Source organism: Natator depressus, chromosome 17 (assembly GCF_965152275.1).
Source record: "Natator depressus isolate rNatDep1 chromosome 17, rNatDep2.hap1, whole genome shotgun sequence".
Taxonomy (NCBI): Eukaryota; Metazoa; Chordata; order Testudines; family Cheloniidae; genus Natator; species Natator depressus.
This window is the reverse complement of record NC_134250.1, coordinates 2641870-2659808: the sequence shown is the minus strand read 5'-3', so window position 1 is coordinate 2659808 and position 17939 is coordinate 2641870. Positions and strand designations below refer to the sequence as shown.

General features: G+C 44.0%; 1 protein-coding gene across 1 annotated transcript in view; it reads right to left on the bottom strand.

Annotated features, from left to right (window-relative positions):
* The window catches only part of EFCAB5 (EF-hand calcium binding domain 5), a 53736-nt gene that overhangs the window by 11455 nt on the left and 24342 nt on the right, over positions 1-17939 (bottom strand). Inside the window, exons 7-14 of the mRNA XM_074974651.1 lie at positions 14753-14852; positions 12644-13864; positions 11271-11363; positions 11075-11167; positions 9840-10054; positions 8478-8634; positions 1746-2035; positions 576-748 (exon numbers count right to left, since the gene is read on the bottom strand). Coding sequence (XP_074830752.1) covers positions 576-748; positions 1746-2035; positions 8478-8634; positions 9840-10054; positions 11075-11167; positions 11271-11363; positions 12644-13864; positions 14753-14852 — 2342 coding nt within the window. The remainder of the gene's footprint in view (positions 1-575; positions 749-1745; positions 2036-8477; positions 8635-9839; positions 10055-11074; positions 11168-11270; positions 11364-12643; positions 13865-14752; positions 14853-17939) is intronic.

Genomic DNA, 17939 nt, shown 5'->3' with positions numbered 1-17939 from the left:
CTTAGACTGTGGAACAGTCTCCCCAAGTAAAGGAGTGGGCGCCTGATCCCTTAGGACAGTTAAAACGCGGTTGTATAAAGCAGGGGTTCTCAACTTTTCTCTTTCTGAAGCCCCACCCAACATGCTATAAAAACTCCCTGGCCCAGCTGTGCCACAACAACTGTTTTTCTGCATATAAAAGCCAGGGCCGGCATTAGGGGGTAGCAAGCAGGGCAATTGCCTGGGGCCACATGCCACAGAGGGCACCGCAAAGCTTTGGCTTAAGCCCCGGGTGGTGTGGCTTGGGGCCCTGGGCTGCAGTCCCGTGCAGTGGGACTCTGGCTTTCTGCCCTGGGCCCTAATGAGTTTAATGCCGGCCATTGCTTGGTGGATCCCCTGAAACCTGCTCACAGCCCCCCAGACGGCTCTGGACCCTCTGGTTGAGAACTACTGGTAAAAAGTACAATCAGATTTATAAGGGATAAAATCCTGTGTTGGCCCCTGAGGGATTGTCTTTTCCATAGTCACTGTACTCTCTAAATTCCATGATTCAAGTGACTTAAGAAAAGGTAACAGCTCTGTGCAGGTTTCCTTACCTTACTCCTTTCATGTCCCTGTAAAGTGCCTGGTTTAGGATGTATGGGGCATCATCTGAGGTGCAAGCCACATACCGCAGGAGAACCTCTCCCCGCTCTGGTGAAAGCTGGTTCTGTTCCAAAAGGGCAATATACGCACTGATCTTCTTGTTATTCCCATGGGCTTCTGCATCCTAGCAACCAAATGTTTCACGTTACATCTGTGCATTAGCCACTGGCCATTACACTTATTTCATGTGCTTACAGCTTATCTCATTTATCACAGGATGCTATTCTAGGCCAATGACTTTATTTCTCTTACACCAGGTGATTAATGATGTCCATGCTGTCACTTGTCTAATGGGTTCTGGGCCAGTTCACTGTACCATCAACTCAAAAGCTGCATTCTGACGGGCAGGGAGGATGGATTTGTTTCCTGCTTCTGCTAAGCAGAGACCACTTTTTTCTAAAAATACAATCTGCCCCTAATGACCTATGCCTAAGCAAAAAGCCCAATGAACTTCATCTCTGGGGCAGACTGTCTTGGACCAAAAACGCAAGCAAATACCAGAGTCCAGAGCCTTCCCACAAGGATATCCTGGCTCTAGCCTTGAGAAGTTAAATCTAGGAACAGCTAGCAAGAGTGCATCAGCTGCCATCACACCGCATAGGAAGAGAAGAGGGTCCATTATGTAGCTAGGGGTCATCAGATAAGCCTTTAAAGATCAATATTAACACCTTAAATTGCACCTGGAAGCAAATGTGAAGCCATTCACATTATAAATTCTCCATATGCATCAAAAACTGAATGATGCGTATTTATTTTCAGAAACCATAAAACCAGGAACATGCATTTCTGGATTTTATTTTATTAAATTTTCCAAAACTTGAGGTGATTAGTTGATCATGACCCTGAGACACTGATGGCACCTGATAGATATAGCACCTGGGAAGAGCTTCTGCATCTCATCCCTGACCTACAACAGCCTCAGCTATTTAATGTCTGAGTCTCCGGAACAGCAAGTGATTACACTATCTTCAGATAGGCATACTGAGGGTAGGTGAAGCTTCCCACATCAAGTTACACCCACCTGGACTGGTGGTGAATGCAGCCCTTTAGCTGAAGACAGCGTCAGCCATAATCCACACTAGACAGTCTGCGTCACTCACGCAGCTGGTAGTGATGCATACCTGGGAAAGTGCCTTAAAGACTGCCTTGTACACTGGATCCATGCTTGCCCCACTGGTCTCAGCCGCATGCTGAATATTGTGCAGCCACTTCCTCCTGGCAGAACTTCGCAGGCGTTCCATGTGGGTTCGCGCCACGCTCATGGTCAGAAACTCCACCACCGTATCAAGAACTTCATCTTCGTTACCAGTAAGCTCAGAAACAACCAATTCCAGATAGTTTTGAAATTCCTTTGGAGACAATTTCACCACACCACCAGGGTGTGGGTGGGAGCAGCGAAAGTGCTTCTTTGCTAAGGGATGAAACACAAATACGGACACAGGCACACCTGTCTGTTTTGCTCTCCCTCAGTGTTCCCCGCCCATCATCTGAAAGAGTCACTCTTTCCACTCACTTCCTTCTCCCCAAAATCAAAATGTAGGTGCCATGGCAGCCATAAAGGCAGGATGCACTCTCTCTTCCAGATCACAGTGGTCTCAGACACTGAGAAAATCACCTAACAGTGCTCCCAAATCTCCCCTATGCACACCTCCACAAAGCAGCCAAGCTACACGTCAGGGGGAAATCTGGAGGTTGCTCCTGGTTATCCCAGAATCACATTCACCTCAACCACATAGCCAAACTGCAGGGACTTAGGATGACCTGCTGCAGCCAGGGGCATGTAGATGTCCCTATTAGTGCTGCATGCTCCAGAAGCAGCCACAAGTTCTACAGAAGAACTACTGGCCACTCCTATTAACACCCTGAAGACGAAAGCCTACTGATGACCTCACAGTTCAACCTTGTCCCCAAGGATTTCCATTACGTACAGCACTTGGATTCACTATGGGGTTTTTAAGACCTTCCAAAGCAGCTATAATCTTACTAACTCTGCTTTGGTTGTCTGGGTTGAATTACTGAAATAACATTTGTATTGTGTTAAATCTCATATTGAGGATGAAACAAAATTAAAACTCCATTTATAGTACATAGACAACTGGATGATGCTCTGGAATAGTAGAATTTCACCAGGAGATGCAGACAGGGAAAACAGAAAGAAAAGCACTGTTTTACATGGCTCTTCTCTGAAGATCACATGCTCTGTACTTCTGTTCTCCCCCTTTCGGGTTTCAGGGTTGAGTTGATCTACAGTGATTTATTAGTTTCAAAAATTACTAAGGGCTCAGTCATGACCTGCTGAACATTTCCTCCCAGAGTAGTCAAGGGGCTACACGCATCACCCCTCTGTGCCAGGCTGCTATTTCCCATCCTGCACATGTGAGCAGAGGGTAAGCGGACAGGGAGGGAATGGGTGGAACCTTGCCACATCCCCACTTCCAAATGCACCAGCCAGTGCAGCCAAACTGACAGAGGGGAGGAGTAAGCTGTGCTAGCACAAGGACTGACACAACTTACTTCCCCCCTGGAGAAAGGGGGAAGCATGGCCCAAACTGAGACTCTCCTGGGGTGGCTTAGCTATGCATGCCCCTTACTCATGCTGGATTGCAATAAGCCCGTCTACCCCTATGTGATTAACCCTAAGAGGGTTCATAGAATCATAGAATCATAGAATATCAGGGTTGGAAGGGACCCCAGAAGGTCATCTAGTCCAACCCCCTGCTCGAAGCAGGACCAATTCCCAGTTAAATCATCCCAGCCAGGGCTTTGTCAAGCCTGACCTTAAAAACCTCTAAGGAAGGAGATTCTACCACCTCCCTAGGTAACGCATTCCAGTGTTTCACCACCCTCTTAGTGAAAAAGTTTTTCCTAATATTCAATCTAAACCTCCCCCATTGCAACTTGAGACCATTACTCCTCGTTCTGTCATCTGCTACCATTGAGAACAGTCTAGGGCCATCCTCTTTGGAACCCCCTTTCAGGTAGTTGAAAGCAGCTATCAAATCCCCCCTCATTCTTCTCTTCTGCAGACTAAACAATCCCAGCTCCCTCAGCCTCTCTTCATAAGTCATGTGCTCTAGACCCCTAATCATACATGGGATGACATACATGGGTTGACATACATGGGACACTGAAGAAGTCTCCTTCAAAAATAACCTCTGGAGTGCCTAGCCAGCGTTGCAGCAGAGAAGAGAGTAGATGTGATATAATTGGATTCCAGTCAAGCATTTGATACTGTCTCATGAAATCTTATTCCCAGAGTTTATTCAGATTGGCTTACCTATGAACATTGTCACAGGAGAGAAAACTGTCTGTTGGGCAGTAACAAAGGGCAATGATAAATGACAATGCATCAAGCTCTAGGGAGGTGAACTTGAAGATTATGATGAATGATGATGAACACTGTGGTAGCACATAGGGCCCCAGTCATGTGCTAGATGCTGTACAAACAAACAAATGGACCTGCCCCAAAGAGCTTTCAATCTAAATAATGTACAGCACATTAATGACATCCACAGAGGAGACTAAACTGGAAGGTGCTGCAAACACTAATGAGGACAGCGAAATAATACAAAAGGACCTAGACAGATTCGAAACAATAGGAAAATAAGAATGTTAGACTCAACTTGGAAAAATAAATGCCAATACATCAGAGGGGGAAATAATCCAAAAGATAACTATGCAGAAGGAGGGAGTCACCTGTAAAGCACAATGGTTTAAGGAGATCTGGCAATGAGAGTGGACAGTAAATTACTCTCCCTCTCTGGCTCTGGTACAACTATACCTGGAGTACTGCACTGAATTCTGGGCACCTCATTACCAGAAAGATACCAACCGGAAGGTGTTGATAGAAGAGCACCAAAATGATTGGGGTATGGTGGGAGTGACGTATAAAGGAAAAATTCTAAGAGCTAAACATGCATAGTTTGGCTAAGAGATGACTACAGGGGAAGAGGGTAACAGTCTGGAAATATGTGGGGGAAGGAGAGGAAGTGTAAGAGAACACGAGAATAAAACAATAATGGGATGAAACTAATCACAGGAAAAATCAGTCTGACTATCATGAAATGAACCATAACAAAGATGTCTATCAGGCTGGAATAGTCTTCCAAGGAAGTAGCTGAAGAGCTTTCACTTGGAATATTTAAAGGCAGACTGGACAGAGCACTAGAAAATGTACTGTAGGGAACAATCTTGCACTGGACCCAGGACATAGCAACTCAAGGGGGCCCTTATTTGCTTTTATAATATGTGTTGTGTGGGAGCCCCCCAAAATATTCCTGCTTAGGGCCCACAGTGGGCTAGCACCACTTCTTCTGATTTCTATGATTCTACAGACACGCGCAGAGACCTAGAGAGGGTACAGACTTTTAAAGAACAGGCTATAAACCCTACGCCACATAACTAGGATTAATACTGGGCCAATTCTGAAAATGTGAGCCTCTCCTATTGTTTTCTATTCAGCTGAGTCCTGGACTTATCTATGCAGGGGTTCTTCTCAACTACCCAGCCTTCCTCATTGATTAAATAGTTCCTTATGCACTCCAGTTACCTCCCATAATGCTATATTTGCACACAAGAGGGTGCTCTTGTACAGTCGTTTGAATTTGCAGGCTAGGCTTTCTTCTTTCTGAAACATGGTATTCATCTGCTGCCCCCACTACAAGTGCAAATGCTCTTATTTTGACCATCTGTCCTGCACCCTCATCTGAAATTTTGCAGTCCCCAAACAAGTAAACCGGGAGAGAGCTGTTTGTCAGTAGGCTTCAGTGCCTCAGTTAACGGATAATCAATTAAGTATGTGTGCAAGTGTGAAGTTTGCTGCTAGGAGAGTAGTATTTCGTGATCAATACATGTAATGGTTTGTAAAGAACGGCATAATGGAAAATGCTCTGACAAATTATATGCCAGAGCAGGAAGGAAGCCGCTCTGATTGCCTCTCACAGCATCCAAGAGCCTAAGACCCTGATATTTATGGGAGCTAAGAGTCTGCTCCCTTGGAAGTCAATGAGAATTTTATCATTGATTTCACTGGAAGCACAGGTAAGCCCTACATGGCTCTGGACCATTTAGAAATGTTTGCAGTGACTTATTGTCCCTTGGAGTTGCAAAAATGTGCACAATTCTTTTCAAGGAATGTTTAGGTTTTGTGACAAAATGAATAATGTTTGTGTTTGGGATACTTCCCCCCTTTTGCTCCCTTCCTTCTTTCCTCCCTTGCTCTTTTTTTAAAAAAGGTGGAAGGCATAAAGAAATACCCAACAAGCCAAACAATGTTTGCTTTGGGTTTTTTTGTGAAAACCCTCCAAAGAATTTCTGTCAAAATAATGTCTCAGAAAAAGCCATTTTTCATTAAAAATTTTTAGAGTAAAAATGTTTCAACCAGCTGTATGTGCAAGTGGTCATCATGTGGCTTGGGAGTGGGCATCCTAACGTCTCCTGCCCAGGTGTGTGACACACACGTACTGTAGTACCACCAGGCCTAGTTCATTCCCCTAGAACTAGAGCTACTGGCCACATCTTTTTCAATGGTGCTCTTATGGCTAGGGTCTGCCTGCACTAACATCACACTCTCCTCAGTCTATGCGAACAGAGAAGCAACCTCCTAAGCCATGCACCGCACTAACCCCTGCTCTTGTGTATGTACACACAGGAGATGTGCCACACTGGGTCCATGCAGGAGAAGCCATTGAGCTGTACTATTCTTTCAGCCACTCTGACAGTTGTTTGGGAACTGTCACTAGAGTCTGGCTGTGTGTGACATGCTTTTGGCTGATGTGCAGCCAGCGGGATGCAGTGGAGGTATAATGCCAGAATATAGACTAACTGGCAAGAGAGGGACGGTACCATTGGTGGAGAGTTTCTCATTTGCAGAGAAAAAACTGGTTCAGCTTCTGAAAGAGTGAATCTGCTGTAGAACTGATGGCTTTGCTGGGAATTGCATGACCCTGTACGATTGCACCCTTGTTAGCAGGGATACAAGTCAACGAACTGTAAGAGACAGGGACAGTAAGTTAAATCCGCCTGTTCCCGTGAATCCTAAAGACCACATCACTGCTGCTGGCCCCTCCACTTCGTGGTGACACTAGGATTTCTAAGGCCCACGACATTGTTAAGGTGAGTTACACTTCTCTATCAAGATGAGAATTGACTCTCTAAAGACAGATGTCTCAGGGTATGTCTGCACTGCAGTCCAAGGTGTGAAAGTTAGACATACCCGTGCTAGCATGGTTAAAAAGAGCAGTGTGGATGAGATGCATGGACTTCAGAGCATCTGTACAAGCACATTGGGAACCCTGGTTATGTATTCACTTTGTTAGCCCATGCTGAAGTCCTGCTGCTGCATCTATACTGCTATTTTGAGCCGTGCATGCGTGGGTCAAGCTAGCACAGGTATGTCTATCAGTGCTGCAGTCACACCTCGGACTGCAGTGTAGACACACCCACAGACCTTGGGCTTTCCTCCATGCTGAATGCAACTCAGATCTGGAGCTGGTCTTCAAGGCCACTGCCCTCTTGTACCAGGATATCTATGAAAGTTTAGCCAGAGGCAGCTGGGGATAGTTTTATATTGCTTCTATGTTGTGTCCCTTTTCCTTCCATCCTTTGTCTGTTTATTTGTCATTCAGAGTGTAAGCTCCTCAAAGCAGGGACTGCACCTCCCTGTATTTCTATACAGCACCCTACCAGAGTTTGGGCACTCACTGCATTATAAACAACAATAGTTTATATCCCAGCAGGTAAGAGACTGCTGGGATGGAGTGCGTGCTCCAGGGCAGGGCCACTTCCCCGTGGTGGTGTTAAATTGACTGCAATATGCTGACCTACAACATATGTCCTTAGAACCACAGAGATGGCACTCTGTCAACTCTGTGTTATATGGCCCCAGGACAGGGATGCAATTGACTGAGGCATGACAGTGCTTCCCACAGCCTGACATGAGATGTGGGATGAGGGGATTTGGGAAGGTTGTCAAAATATGCCATACTTAATCATTCTTGTCAGCAATAAGTAGCCTGGACAAATGTCACGTGCAGCCTTTCAGGAGGAAGCATTGGGAAGGGTGGCTGTCCATGGCGGCAGACTAGTCTATGGGGTACCCAAAAAGTTCCAGTGAGTACACAACCCGCCCCCCTTAATATGGTGCTTGGTAGTACTATGGCTTGGTAGCATATCTACTGAGCTGCCAGATGGATTCTGAGGGCCTGTTGCACGTTTGTCTGATCCAGCCTGTTTTCCAGAGGACCAACTTTGTAAAGTTAATCAGATAAATGAGCTGATATTAGCTGCTAAAAGCCCCACACAAACCACAACTCCAAATCTCTATTTCTATCACGAGAGCTGAACTCCCTGTGTGGATTCTGAAAGGCCATTTGAGGCCTGCAGGGAGCACTGACAGTACCATTCCAGAGGCTGGTTGAGGATCACCCATTCAGTATAGCTGTGCACAACAGAAGGGCAAGTCGGACCACGAATGTCAAACGCTCGCCCACAGGGCTGCTCTATGGCTACAGTTTTCAAGTCCAAATCATGGTTACTTACTGCTCATTATAACAGATATCCTTTTTCTGCATTTCATTACCCTGTGAAAGCAGCAAGCTGCCACTTTGACACCAGCGTGAAAGGAACCCAAACTCTCAGGCCATGGATAATTGAAAAGAAAGGACACTTCCTGCCCATCTATAGCCACAAACCTTCATTTCCATTTCATCTACAGTTCCTTATGTTTACAGTGGCATATGCAAAAATAGTCCTTGCCCCTGACTTCATTAGCACCATCTTTGAATGGCTAGTGACTCAGCATGTTACATAGCGTTTTTCTCTCACTGTATACCTCCAAACTGGTGTTTTCTTACCCTTTTTCAGAGCCTCTTTTTCCATTCCTTCCTTAAATGTGCTTAGAACAGCATCCACCTCTTTCAGGTCAAGGTACCCAGAGCATTCGTTGTCCCACTTCTCAAAGAGTGCCTCCAGGAGCAGTTTCCTTCGGGCCAAGAGAGCCTCACGGTGAACCTAGGACAGGGAAGAAGCAACAGAGACAGGAAAGCTGTAAGGAAAAGCTGGCTTTTGACAATGCTCAGTGTCCACACCCACCAGTAGGGGAATTGCAATGTCTGGTTCATCATTTGGACATTTGTCCATTCATGATGGTCACAAAAAGCCTGTCATCCAGGCAATCACTGTAAAAATACCATTAAGATCTGAACTAGATGGCAGTCACAAAATCAGGAAGATATTGGAAAAGATTATACAGAAGTGACAGCTCAGTTTTAGCAGGCACAATGAGCTTTATCTTCTCAAAGGGATTGACTCCCAAAGTACATACCAGGAGCCAATGTAAGATCAACCCCGCCAGGGGGCAGTTTCACACCCCAGATATGTCTTTCCAGCCACAGCTGAGTGGCTCCTTCTAAATGACACCCACAGTATTTTGCAGTGTTTGCTCTTTCTGTTTGAGTTTTCAAACCGTTGATTCTGGTAGCGCCTTTCACTGTGCGGGGCCCCATGGGGCTGCATGTGCTACTTGCCACTTAGAACCAGTTTTTGCGCAGCACCAGATGCTAAACGGCTGGAAATGGAATTCATTGAACAGCAAAGAATGTTGTGTTCAGCATGAAGATGGCAGAGCTGTCAGATCCAATATCTCACCCAAATTAGGTCAGCAGCACAGAGGGAAATGAGAAAGAAGTCTGAGGAAACTGCAGCGAAAGAGGTAGACATGATGAGAAATATATCAGCACTTTGCAAAGATACTGGGCAGAGTGGGCTTGTGTTTGAGTGAATATATTTATTCAACAGCTGACAAGGTTACTGAACTCCCAGTGAGTGTAACAAACACACCAGTGCACATGCTGACTATACACACCCTCCCACACATGCACACACATGAACACTAGCAAATGCAGTAGTTTAAAACTGCAGGTTTCTTGCTTGCATGGGTTACTCTCTAGAGGTGAGACAACAGAACTGAACATCTTAAGCGATTTTACAGCTGGCTGCCCACCTGGTGTCTTACAGAGTCAGGCTGTGTGACAGGCAGCCAACCTGTGGCAGAATTAGCCCAGCATTATTCTCAGGGCTAATGTGGGGAAAGCTCATGTGAAAATAGAGGGCGAAAAAACCTCAACATAAGAAAACAAGGGCGTGGGTGGTTAGCTCCACTCCGCTAGCCATTTGTTTGTTTACACATAACATCAGCAAAGCCCGTCAGCATTTACTTTTTCCAGCGGTTTGATTTTTTCCTCTTCAGTCTGTCCATATCCTTCTTTCACAAATGCAACAAGTTTCTTCACGGTTGGCAGAGAGCTGTCTTCACCAACAAAGGTCTCCATGAGCTGTACGAACTGGGGTAGGTTGAGGCAGCTCTTGTCAAAGGCACCCATGGCAATGGAGGCACCATGGGTCTGAATATCTGTCATGAGCATACGCAAGTCTAGAGGGGAGAAAATACATCACCCAGCAGGAAGCCAAATGCTGATCCAAAGCTGTGCATGTGACAGGTGTCAAACATGGGCTGAATATGGACTGAGTGAACACTGAGTAAGGGCCCCAGGCCTTGGCCATACATTTGCTTTAGGAAAAATACCAGTAATATTTCTTCACAGTTGTACTGCAGTCTAATGTGAGAGGTGTCATGTAATGAGGTCGGGTTACACAATACAGACTTAGCTGAAGTCACTGTTATACAACAAAGGGTGTGCTCCTGACACGCAGTCCAAATATCCCTTGTGGTCTTGGAGACCAAAGGCTCACAATAAGTGACAACAGCTCCTTAGACAATGGGCAAGATCTCCCTCGAGCCCACAACTGTGAGGTTCTGCAGGTGTGGAATGGGCACCACCCTCCACACTGCTACCTCGCAGCCATGGTAGGGCCACATGCATTACCACACAGACCCCGTGGAGATAAAAACCACAGGATGTACCACCTCGGAAGGCTGGACTGCCAGCTTCCCTTCCCAAGGTGCCCTATTTAAGCCCAGGAGGAGGCCCAGGAAGTGTCCATGAAGTGAAGCAGCCTCCCCTGCCAGCTATCGCAACAAACCTGCCTCTGTGGCTGCTCTCAGACTCCCGACCTCGGCTTGGAACTCAGCTTCCACCTTTGAACTCCAACCCTGGCTTCAGCACTAGGATTCCGACACCAGTTTTGAACCCTCACTTTGGTACTGGGACTCTGACTCCAGCTACAGACCCTGGCTTTGCTCCTTAAACCTTAGCTCTGTTCATACCCCCAGGCATCAGTATTAGGACTGATCCCAAACTTCAACCACTCTTAGATTCTGACCCTGGTTCTGACCTCTGACTGAGGCCCCTGGACTCTGGCACTAACCCTGACCACTAGGCCTGGCTGTCGAAGCCCCAGTCATGAAGTTTCACAGCAGTGCCATGATTTCCATAGACACTGCCTATCACATGAGGGCCAAGGTTAACATACAGGCACTGCGATCAATTACCTGCAAATCTGGAATTTTCATTGTTCCAGTCCTCCTGAATTTTCTCACCATAGCTACTATACCTGAAACTTAGGTCAGAAGCCAGAAGGTCACCTGACAGAAAGACAACCCATGTTATGTAGAGATAAAACATTACATTCATAGCAAAATACAGTCTCTAGAAAGAAAAGTAAAAAGTGCTGAGAACTGCTGTCACCTGACCATGGTATTCCATCAATCAATTGGGCTGCCTTTTCAAATGCCTCTCTAGCTTGTGCCTGGGAAGCTTCTCTTGGTGGATGAGATGGACCTGAAATTTTAAAAAGGAACCATCTATGAACTGGAGGTGGTTGAAGCCCAAACTCCATGCAGTCCTACAGGCTGAAATCCATCCGCATAAGCACAACACACCTGTGTCACTGGAGCTACCCTTACTACATATACTTATTTATTTTCAATGTATGAAATTGCCCCTTTAACAAACTCCCTGGGTATGTGTCACGTTTCTTAAACCCAGCTCCAAACATCCATTTTAACAACAGCAGCAAACACTCTTCCACTAAGCAGAATATCTGGACCTCCTGGTCCCACTCCGCCTAGGGGCAAAGACCTGGAGAACAGACTCATACCTCTGCCAAATCAAAAGGGGAGTCAACTCCCATAGGGAAGGGAATATGTGCATTGTACACTCAGTGCATTGTATGAATAATAAATACCCAAGCTCCACCTGAGATAAGGAATTTGTCACCCAATTTTAAATGGGACACAACACAGACCCAGCCCCTGTAGTGCCTGAAGTGGTGGAGCACAAGAGGATTGACGAATGGAGCACCAGAGGGGAAGTCTGTCCCAGTATTTGTATTCAACAAAGTGTTTAGCATGGTTTAGTGGGAGCCCTGGAATGCCCCTGTTGCAGCTTTCCTATAATAAGGGCCCTGAATTGAAATCGAAAAGTACAATATCCCTTTTAGAAATGTGACAAGAGATTAAAATAAGCACATTTTGCTATTCAATGCCATAATCTATCTCCTTAAGGCTCTTTGTTTCATTTTCCTAATAATTATTAAAACACATTTCTATATTTAATGTTACCAGATTCCCCTCTGTCATGATATTCCAGAGGAAAAGGAAACATTAAGAGTCTGTCTATTAGAAAGGCAGTGTTGCTTGAAAAAGCACCATGTTGCTTTCAGATGGCTGTTTAGTGTCTGGAATACATATCACAGATCGAGCAAGTGCTTGATATTGTCTGAGTGGAACATACTGTAAAATCTTGATTGGAAACATCATGCTGAGAAAGTATAAAAACCTAAGTCATAAACTTGCACCAGTTTAACTTAATGTGTTTTTTAAACCAGTGCAGGTTTTTATATAGATGCTCTTATTTGGTTTAAAAGTGTCTATTTCAACTGAACTTAATCCAGTTTTTCTAAATCAAAATAAACTAGTCCCAATATGAAATGAGAGTGGCTATTCATATACTTGCACAGGTTTTAAATCAGTTTAAAATCACACCTATAATTAAACCGGTGCAATTTTGTGTGTACCCAAAGCCTAAGATCCAATGTCACATCAGAAAGTATGCTTTACCTGTACTCTGGTCTTGCAAAAGTGTTGGCTCATGTGGAAGGCTTGGTGTGGAGTCCTCAGCCTGCATGTTGGTCTCTGTGCTTGCTTGTAATTCTGATGGACTGCCATGTCCCTCAGAACCTCTCTCTTTTTCTTCAGGGAGTTCTTTCCCAAGATCTGCAGTTTCCTCTTTATACTCTGGTATTAGAGCAGTGATTTTCTCCTCTGATTCAGCTCCCTCTTCTGAGATTATGCTTTCTGCTTCAGGCATTAGTGTTGGAACTGCCCCTTTCAGCTCTGCAATCAAATCATGTTCTTCTTGACAGACTTGTGCTTCTGAACCAAGTTCCTTTTCCAAGGTTATATTCTCTTCTTCAGAGTTTGGGGCTAGAATGAGTTCACTCGGCTCTGTAGCCACATTGTGATCTTCCTGGCTGACCCGTTCTTCAGAACCATGTTCTTTATATATGTTTACGTTCTCTTGCTCGGGAGCTGCTACTGGAATAGGTTCATTCTGGCTCTCTGCATCTGCAGTATCAGTCTGATTCTCTGTGTCCATGTCCCCACTGGAAGTAGTTTCCTTATTAAGGGCTGTAGATCCCTTTCTACTGTCAGATTTGGAGGCTTCTTGGCTCATGTTAGCATCACTTGCTTCCGTTTCCAGGAGGGTGTTTGGTGCTTCGGGGTGTGGTGATGGGTCAGTTTCTTCCATCCTTGTAGTTACATAGAGTCCTTTCTGGCTGACCTGTCCTTCAGGACCAGGTTTCTCCTCTGAGACTGGATTCTCTTCTCCAGGGGTTGATGCTGAAACAGTTTCATACAACTCAGCAGTGAAACCTTCTCCCTCTTGATTCACCTGAACTTCAGAACCAGGTTCTGGAGGTGAGACTGTATACTCTTCTCCGAGGGCAATTACTGGAACAATCTCACTAAGCTCGCCAATTAAACCAGGTTCCTCCTTACTGATCTCGTCTGTTCCAGATTCACTCATGGCCTTTTGCTCAAGAGCAACCTCTTGGTCTTGCTCTGCCTCTGGCTCTCCTGGTTCATCTATCAAAATGCAAGTTTCATTTGCAGCTTGACCATTAGCAGCTAGCATTTTAGAGGATAGAGTCCTTCCCTCAGAAACTTCTGTTTGAGACCATGCAAATATTTGGCTGGATTCCTCAGAAGCTATCTGTCCATCATCAAAGTCTCCCCAGAACTCAGTAAGCTCTATTTCTTGCAATTCAATTATTGGCCCTAATATAGAAAAGCAGTTGTTTAGTTGATAGTTTGCATTGTTTTTATGATTGCTAACTGGAGGTGAAGTAGAATGCAAAAGAGTGAGAAAATGGAGAAAAGTGCTTCCTAGTGAACATAGAATTCCCTGAAAGTACTACCAGTGCATACAGACTCAGAAACCCAAAGCTTAGCTTTGGAGATGGAGCTTTTGCAAATTGGGCAGTTTCTTTACTTCTAGAAGAATTCTTCTTGTTATCAAGATAAGCACTGTGCCACATGCCATACTGCCATGTTTCTGTTTTTCCATATTAAAAGGGAAGCAATGATTTATATGTTAAAATTTCCACTGTTTCTGATCTAAGCAAGATACTCTCAAGTAGTTTATGCCTAATATCTAAAAATCATTGTAATTTTATGTAGAATATCCTCTATATTCTCTCTGTTCCTTTTAGTCTTCTATTCTTACAGAGAAATTTCAGTTTCGAAGTAGTGCTAACATTTATCTAATACTTCCCAGATTAAATTACTTCGGGGACAATTACTTTGGGGAAAATAATCTTATTTGCAATAACTGCTTATAATAATAATAATAATAATAAATAATAATAATTAATAATAAAAAGTACTCTATTCTACAGCAATGTTTCAATACATAACTTTACCAGTTTGTACACTGAAGTGTTTCTGACCTCTGCATTTATATATTTTGCAAAAAAAGTTTGTCTAAATGTTGAAAGTTTTAGGCTAGCTCTAATTGTGATATAAATGTTGCAGTGTTGGTCTAAGAGATTTTTAGGTTTCATCTGTTGCTGACAATACTTATAAAAATGTATCATAACTGGAAAACTTCATATGAAGTTTTAAATATGAATTTTTAAATATGTTCCAACTACCCATTGGACTTACATTGTCTTGGATTACAGAATCCCCTCTTAGCAATCACTGGGCTGCTGTCATAGAAGTCTTCGAGTAAGGCCAGGATCCTCTGCCTGTCCAAGAGGCCAGCCTAGACATAACAGCTACAGTCAATGGTTCAAGATAGTTTCTTTAGTTCTGGTTTTTCACATCAAAACTTACCAGCAAAGCATCTTGTGTGATCTCTAAAACCTGAGTGCTATCTCTATGTGAAATGTAGTCCTTGGCAGTGGACCAAGTCAATTTTATTGTGCTACAGCCAGAATTTCATCCACAGGGCTTAAGTGGGACTTACAGGTGGTATGTTTTCTTATATGCACATGCTATCAGATATTCATATTCCCCATAAAACAGAGCTGGCTAATTGTATGACCAATAATAGCATGTGTTCTATATGTGAAGATGAAAGTAATTCCATCTCATGCTTCAAGGTCATGATTGCCTGGAGGGAGGTCACAGAGGAATTTTCTCCTCTAGATACAGCATTGTGCAACTGTAGTGACTACATGCATTATGGGTGGTTTGGTTTTGCCTCCTCCATCACCTCCTTTAAACCATCAGGTATTGGCACTACCAGAGATAAGAGCTACACCAAGGGTATGAGCTGGTGTGGCAAGCCCCTACATTCCTTTTTGAAGGCATACATGTTCTTGATAATGATAATAGATATAAGCAGTTCTGATGCAAGCAGAAGAGCAGTTTCCTGGTGGGTTTCTGGCAGAGTGACTAGCATTCATATCACCCACAGTGGTTCTGTGTACGTGTGCATATTTTTTTAAGCTTGTAAGAAAGGCTGCTCCTACTCTTAAGAACTGCTGCTTGTCTTGAACAGGCTTGGGACTCTCACTCTGGCCTTGCAGAGACACATCCTGGAAGTAATGATTGACCTCTGAGAGCCAGGGAGAAGCAGGCCTCAGTGCTCTGTGACATGCAGGGTAGCATTAACATCCTTACTGCTCAGAGACAGGGGAAGGGGATAGCAATGGCAGGAAAAAGATGAGGAAATTGTGATTTTAAAAAAGTAAAGCAACCTCAAAGGGTTGGAGCTCTTCCATTTTAATAATGAGTTAATGTCATTATTTAAGGGTTCTCACCTTCATAATCTCCTTCCCATTAGTGTAATATGGTATTTGATCAGATCATAAATTACTTAAATCTGTTATTTGTGACAACCAGTTTCACATTTGAATTATAGATATCTTTCCAAGGTTTTGCTCCCAGAGTAAAAATTGCCAAGTGTAAAATTCACCAAGATGTTAATTCTGTGTCAACCTTTCCATGCCTCTAAACTGAAGAAATAAACAACGGTTGCTATTGTATTCTGGAAGCGAGCCCAAGATGGGTGATGAGTGGCCTCAGTGTTCATAATCTAAAAGCAAAAGTGGTGGGAGGGAATGAGAGGACTCAGAAATGAGCGGGAGCTGTCCATACTGGACTACAGTCAGTAGCTCCCAAAAGGGTCTGAAACTCAAAAAGAGCTGGACAATTGAAGATGCAGAAGAAAAAGGCTCCAAGGAAAAGGAAGTAATGCTGATAATGTAGGACCAAGTAAATTATATTCTATATTACCGTAACACCTTCCATCCTGATGGATTCAAAATACTTCACAAACTCTAAGCATACAGCAGCACTGGGTGGAGGGCACCACACTGTGCAACGGTGGGGAGGGAGAGGTAAAATTGTGCCAAGGAGACCTCAGCAAACTCCATCTATCAGCAAGAGTGACAAAAGTTCTTTAATAGCCATAAAGAGCAGACAGAACCTGGTTTTTTATTTCTCAGCCTCCTGTAACTCAGTTTCTGCTGGTCAGAAGCGCTGGGACGTCCAGCTGTATTTCAGCTGCATCCTATCTCTTAAACTTATTATATTAACAGTTTGTTTCCAAATCCCTTCCTCCTCTTGATGGTAGAGTGCCGTCACCTTGTTCCCCAAGAAAATATCATGCTGTTTATGTAGTTTGCTTTTATATTTAATATCCCAGATCTAATTCTGCACCTCCTTAACATCAGTCCAAACACAAAACTGTCAGCGCCTATTTTTGAAGATATTACCGCATCACTGGTGGAATGTTTGGCTACTCAGCTGAGTATTCCCATTACACGCCCTTCTTTTCACTTTCAGTTATTTCAGCTGTTGCCCATCACAATCACTTGAAAGTTTCTCTGACAGTTGTCAGCACTAATGCAAACCTTCATTTACATAAGAACATAACATTTTCTCCAAAAAGTAATTACAATTAATGAAGTAATTTGTTTTAGAGAAAATGAAGATGATGTTTGTGGTTACAGATGCTTTTTGCCAAGTAATTAAACTACATTTTGGGGACAAATAAAATATGTTGACAACAGTTTGGTCTGACTGAGAATAAACGCTTTTTGATGCTATGAAAAACAGTAGAGGCACAAAATATTTAAGTGTGGAAAGAAATTACTGGAGATGGACTGGGGATGGATTTCCATCTTGCTTTAAATTTGATGTAAACTCCTGGATTTGTATGGCTTTATCAGATCACCCTCAGGCTCAGGGCTATCATGGGACAAGGATCCCTTACAATTCCATTTGTGGGTTTTCAGTTGTATAAGGTTGGGAGAAAGGATGGGGATACTAGGAAAATCATGTCAATGCTACTCACAACCCAGATATAATAGCATTATAATGGGGTCTTCAATTTCCTTGCAATAGTATACTCTGTGAAAAATATGTCTTATCAGTCTGGTGTATGAATTTGGGGTGATGACAGATTCCAGCCTGGTATCCTGGAACACTGAGTCCTTTACTGATCTGCAGAGAAGGTTCACAAAAAGAAAAGGAGGACTTGTGGCACCTTAGAGACTAACAAATTTATCTGAGCATAAGCTTTCGTGAGCTACAGCTCACTTCATCGGTACACGATAAATAGCAGCAGGGCAGCTCTCCTCATACTGCCTCACAAAATATTCTTTCACCTGGCATAGTGGGACTACCCCTAGCAGGGAGAAGAATTAGTTCAGGCTTTCTGGCTCATTCAGCCCTCAGCCTCTCTGCTGGGATTGGCAACAAAGGGGCCAATTAGGGCCAACCACAGTGGTGTTTTCTTGTGGGAACCGGACTGAGACCCCCTAATTCATTTCACCAAGCCACCACATGGTGACAACCCTGAGTCACTTCCAGCAAAGGCTCTATAACTCATTGCCAAATC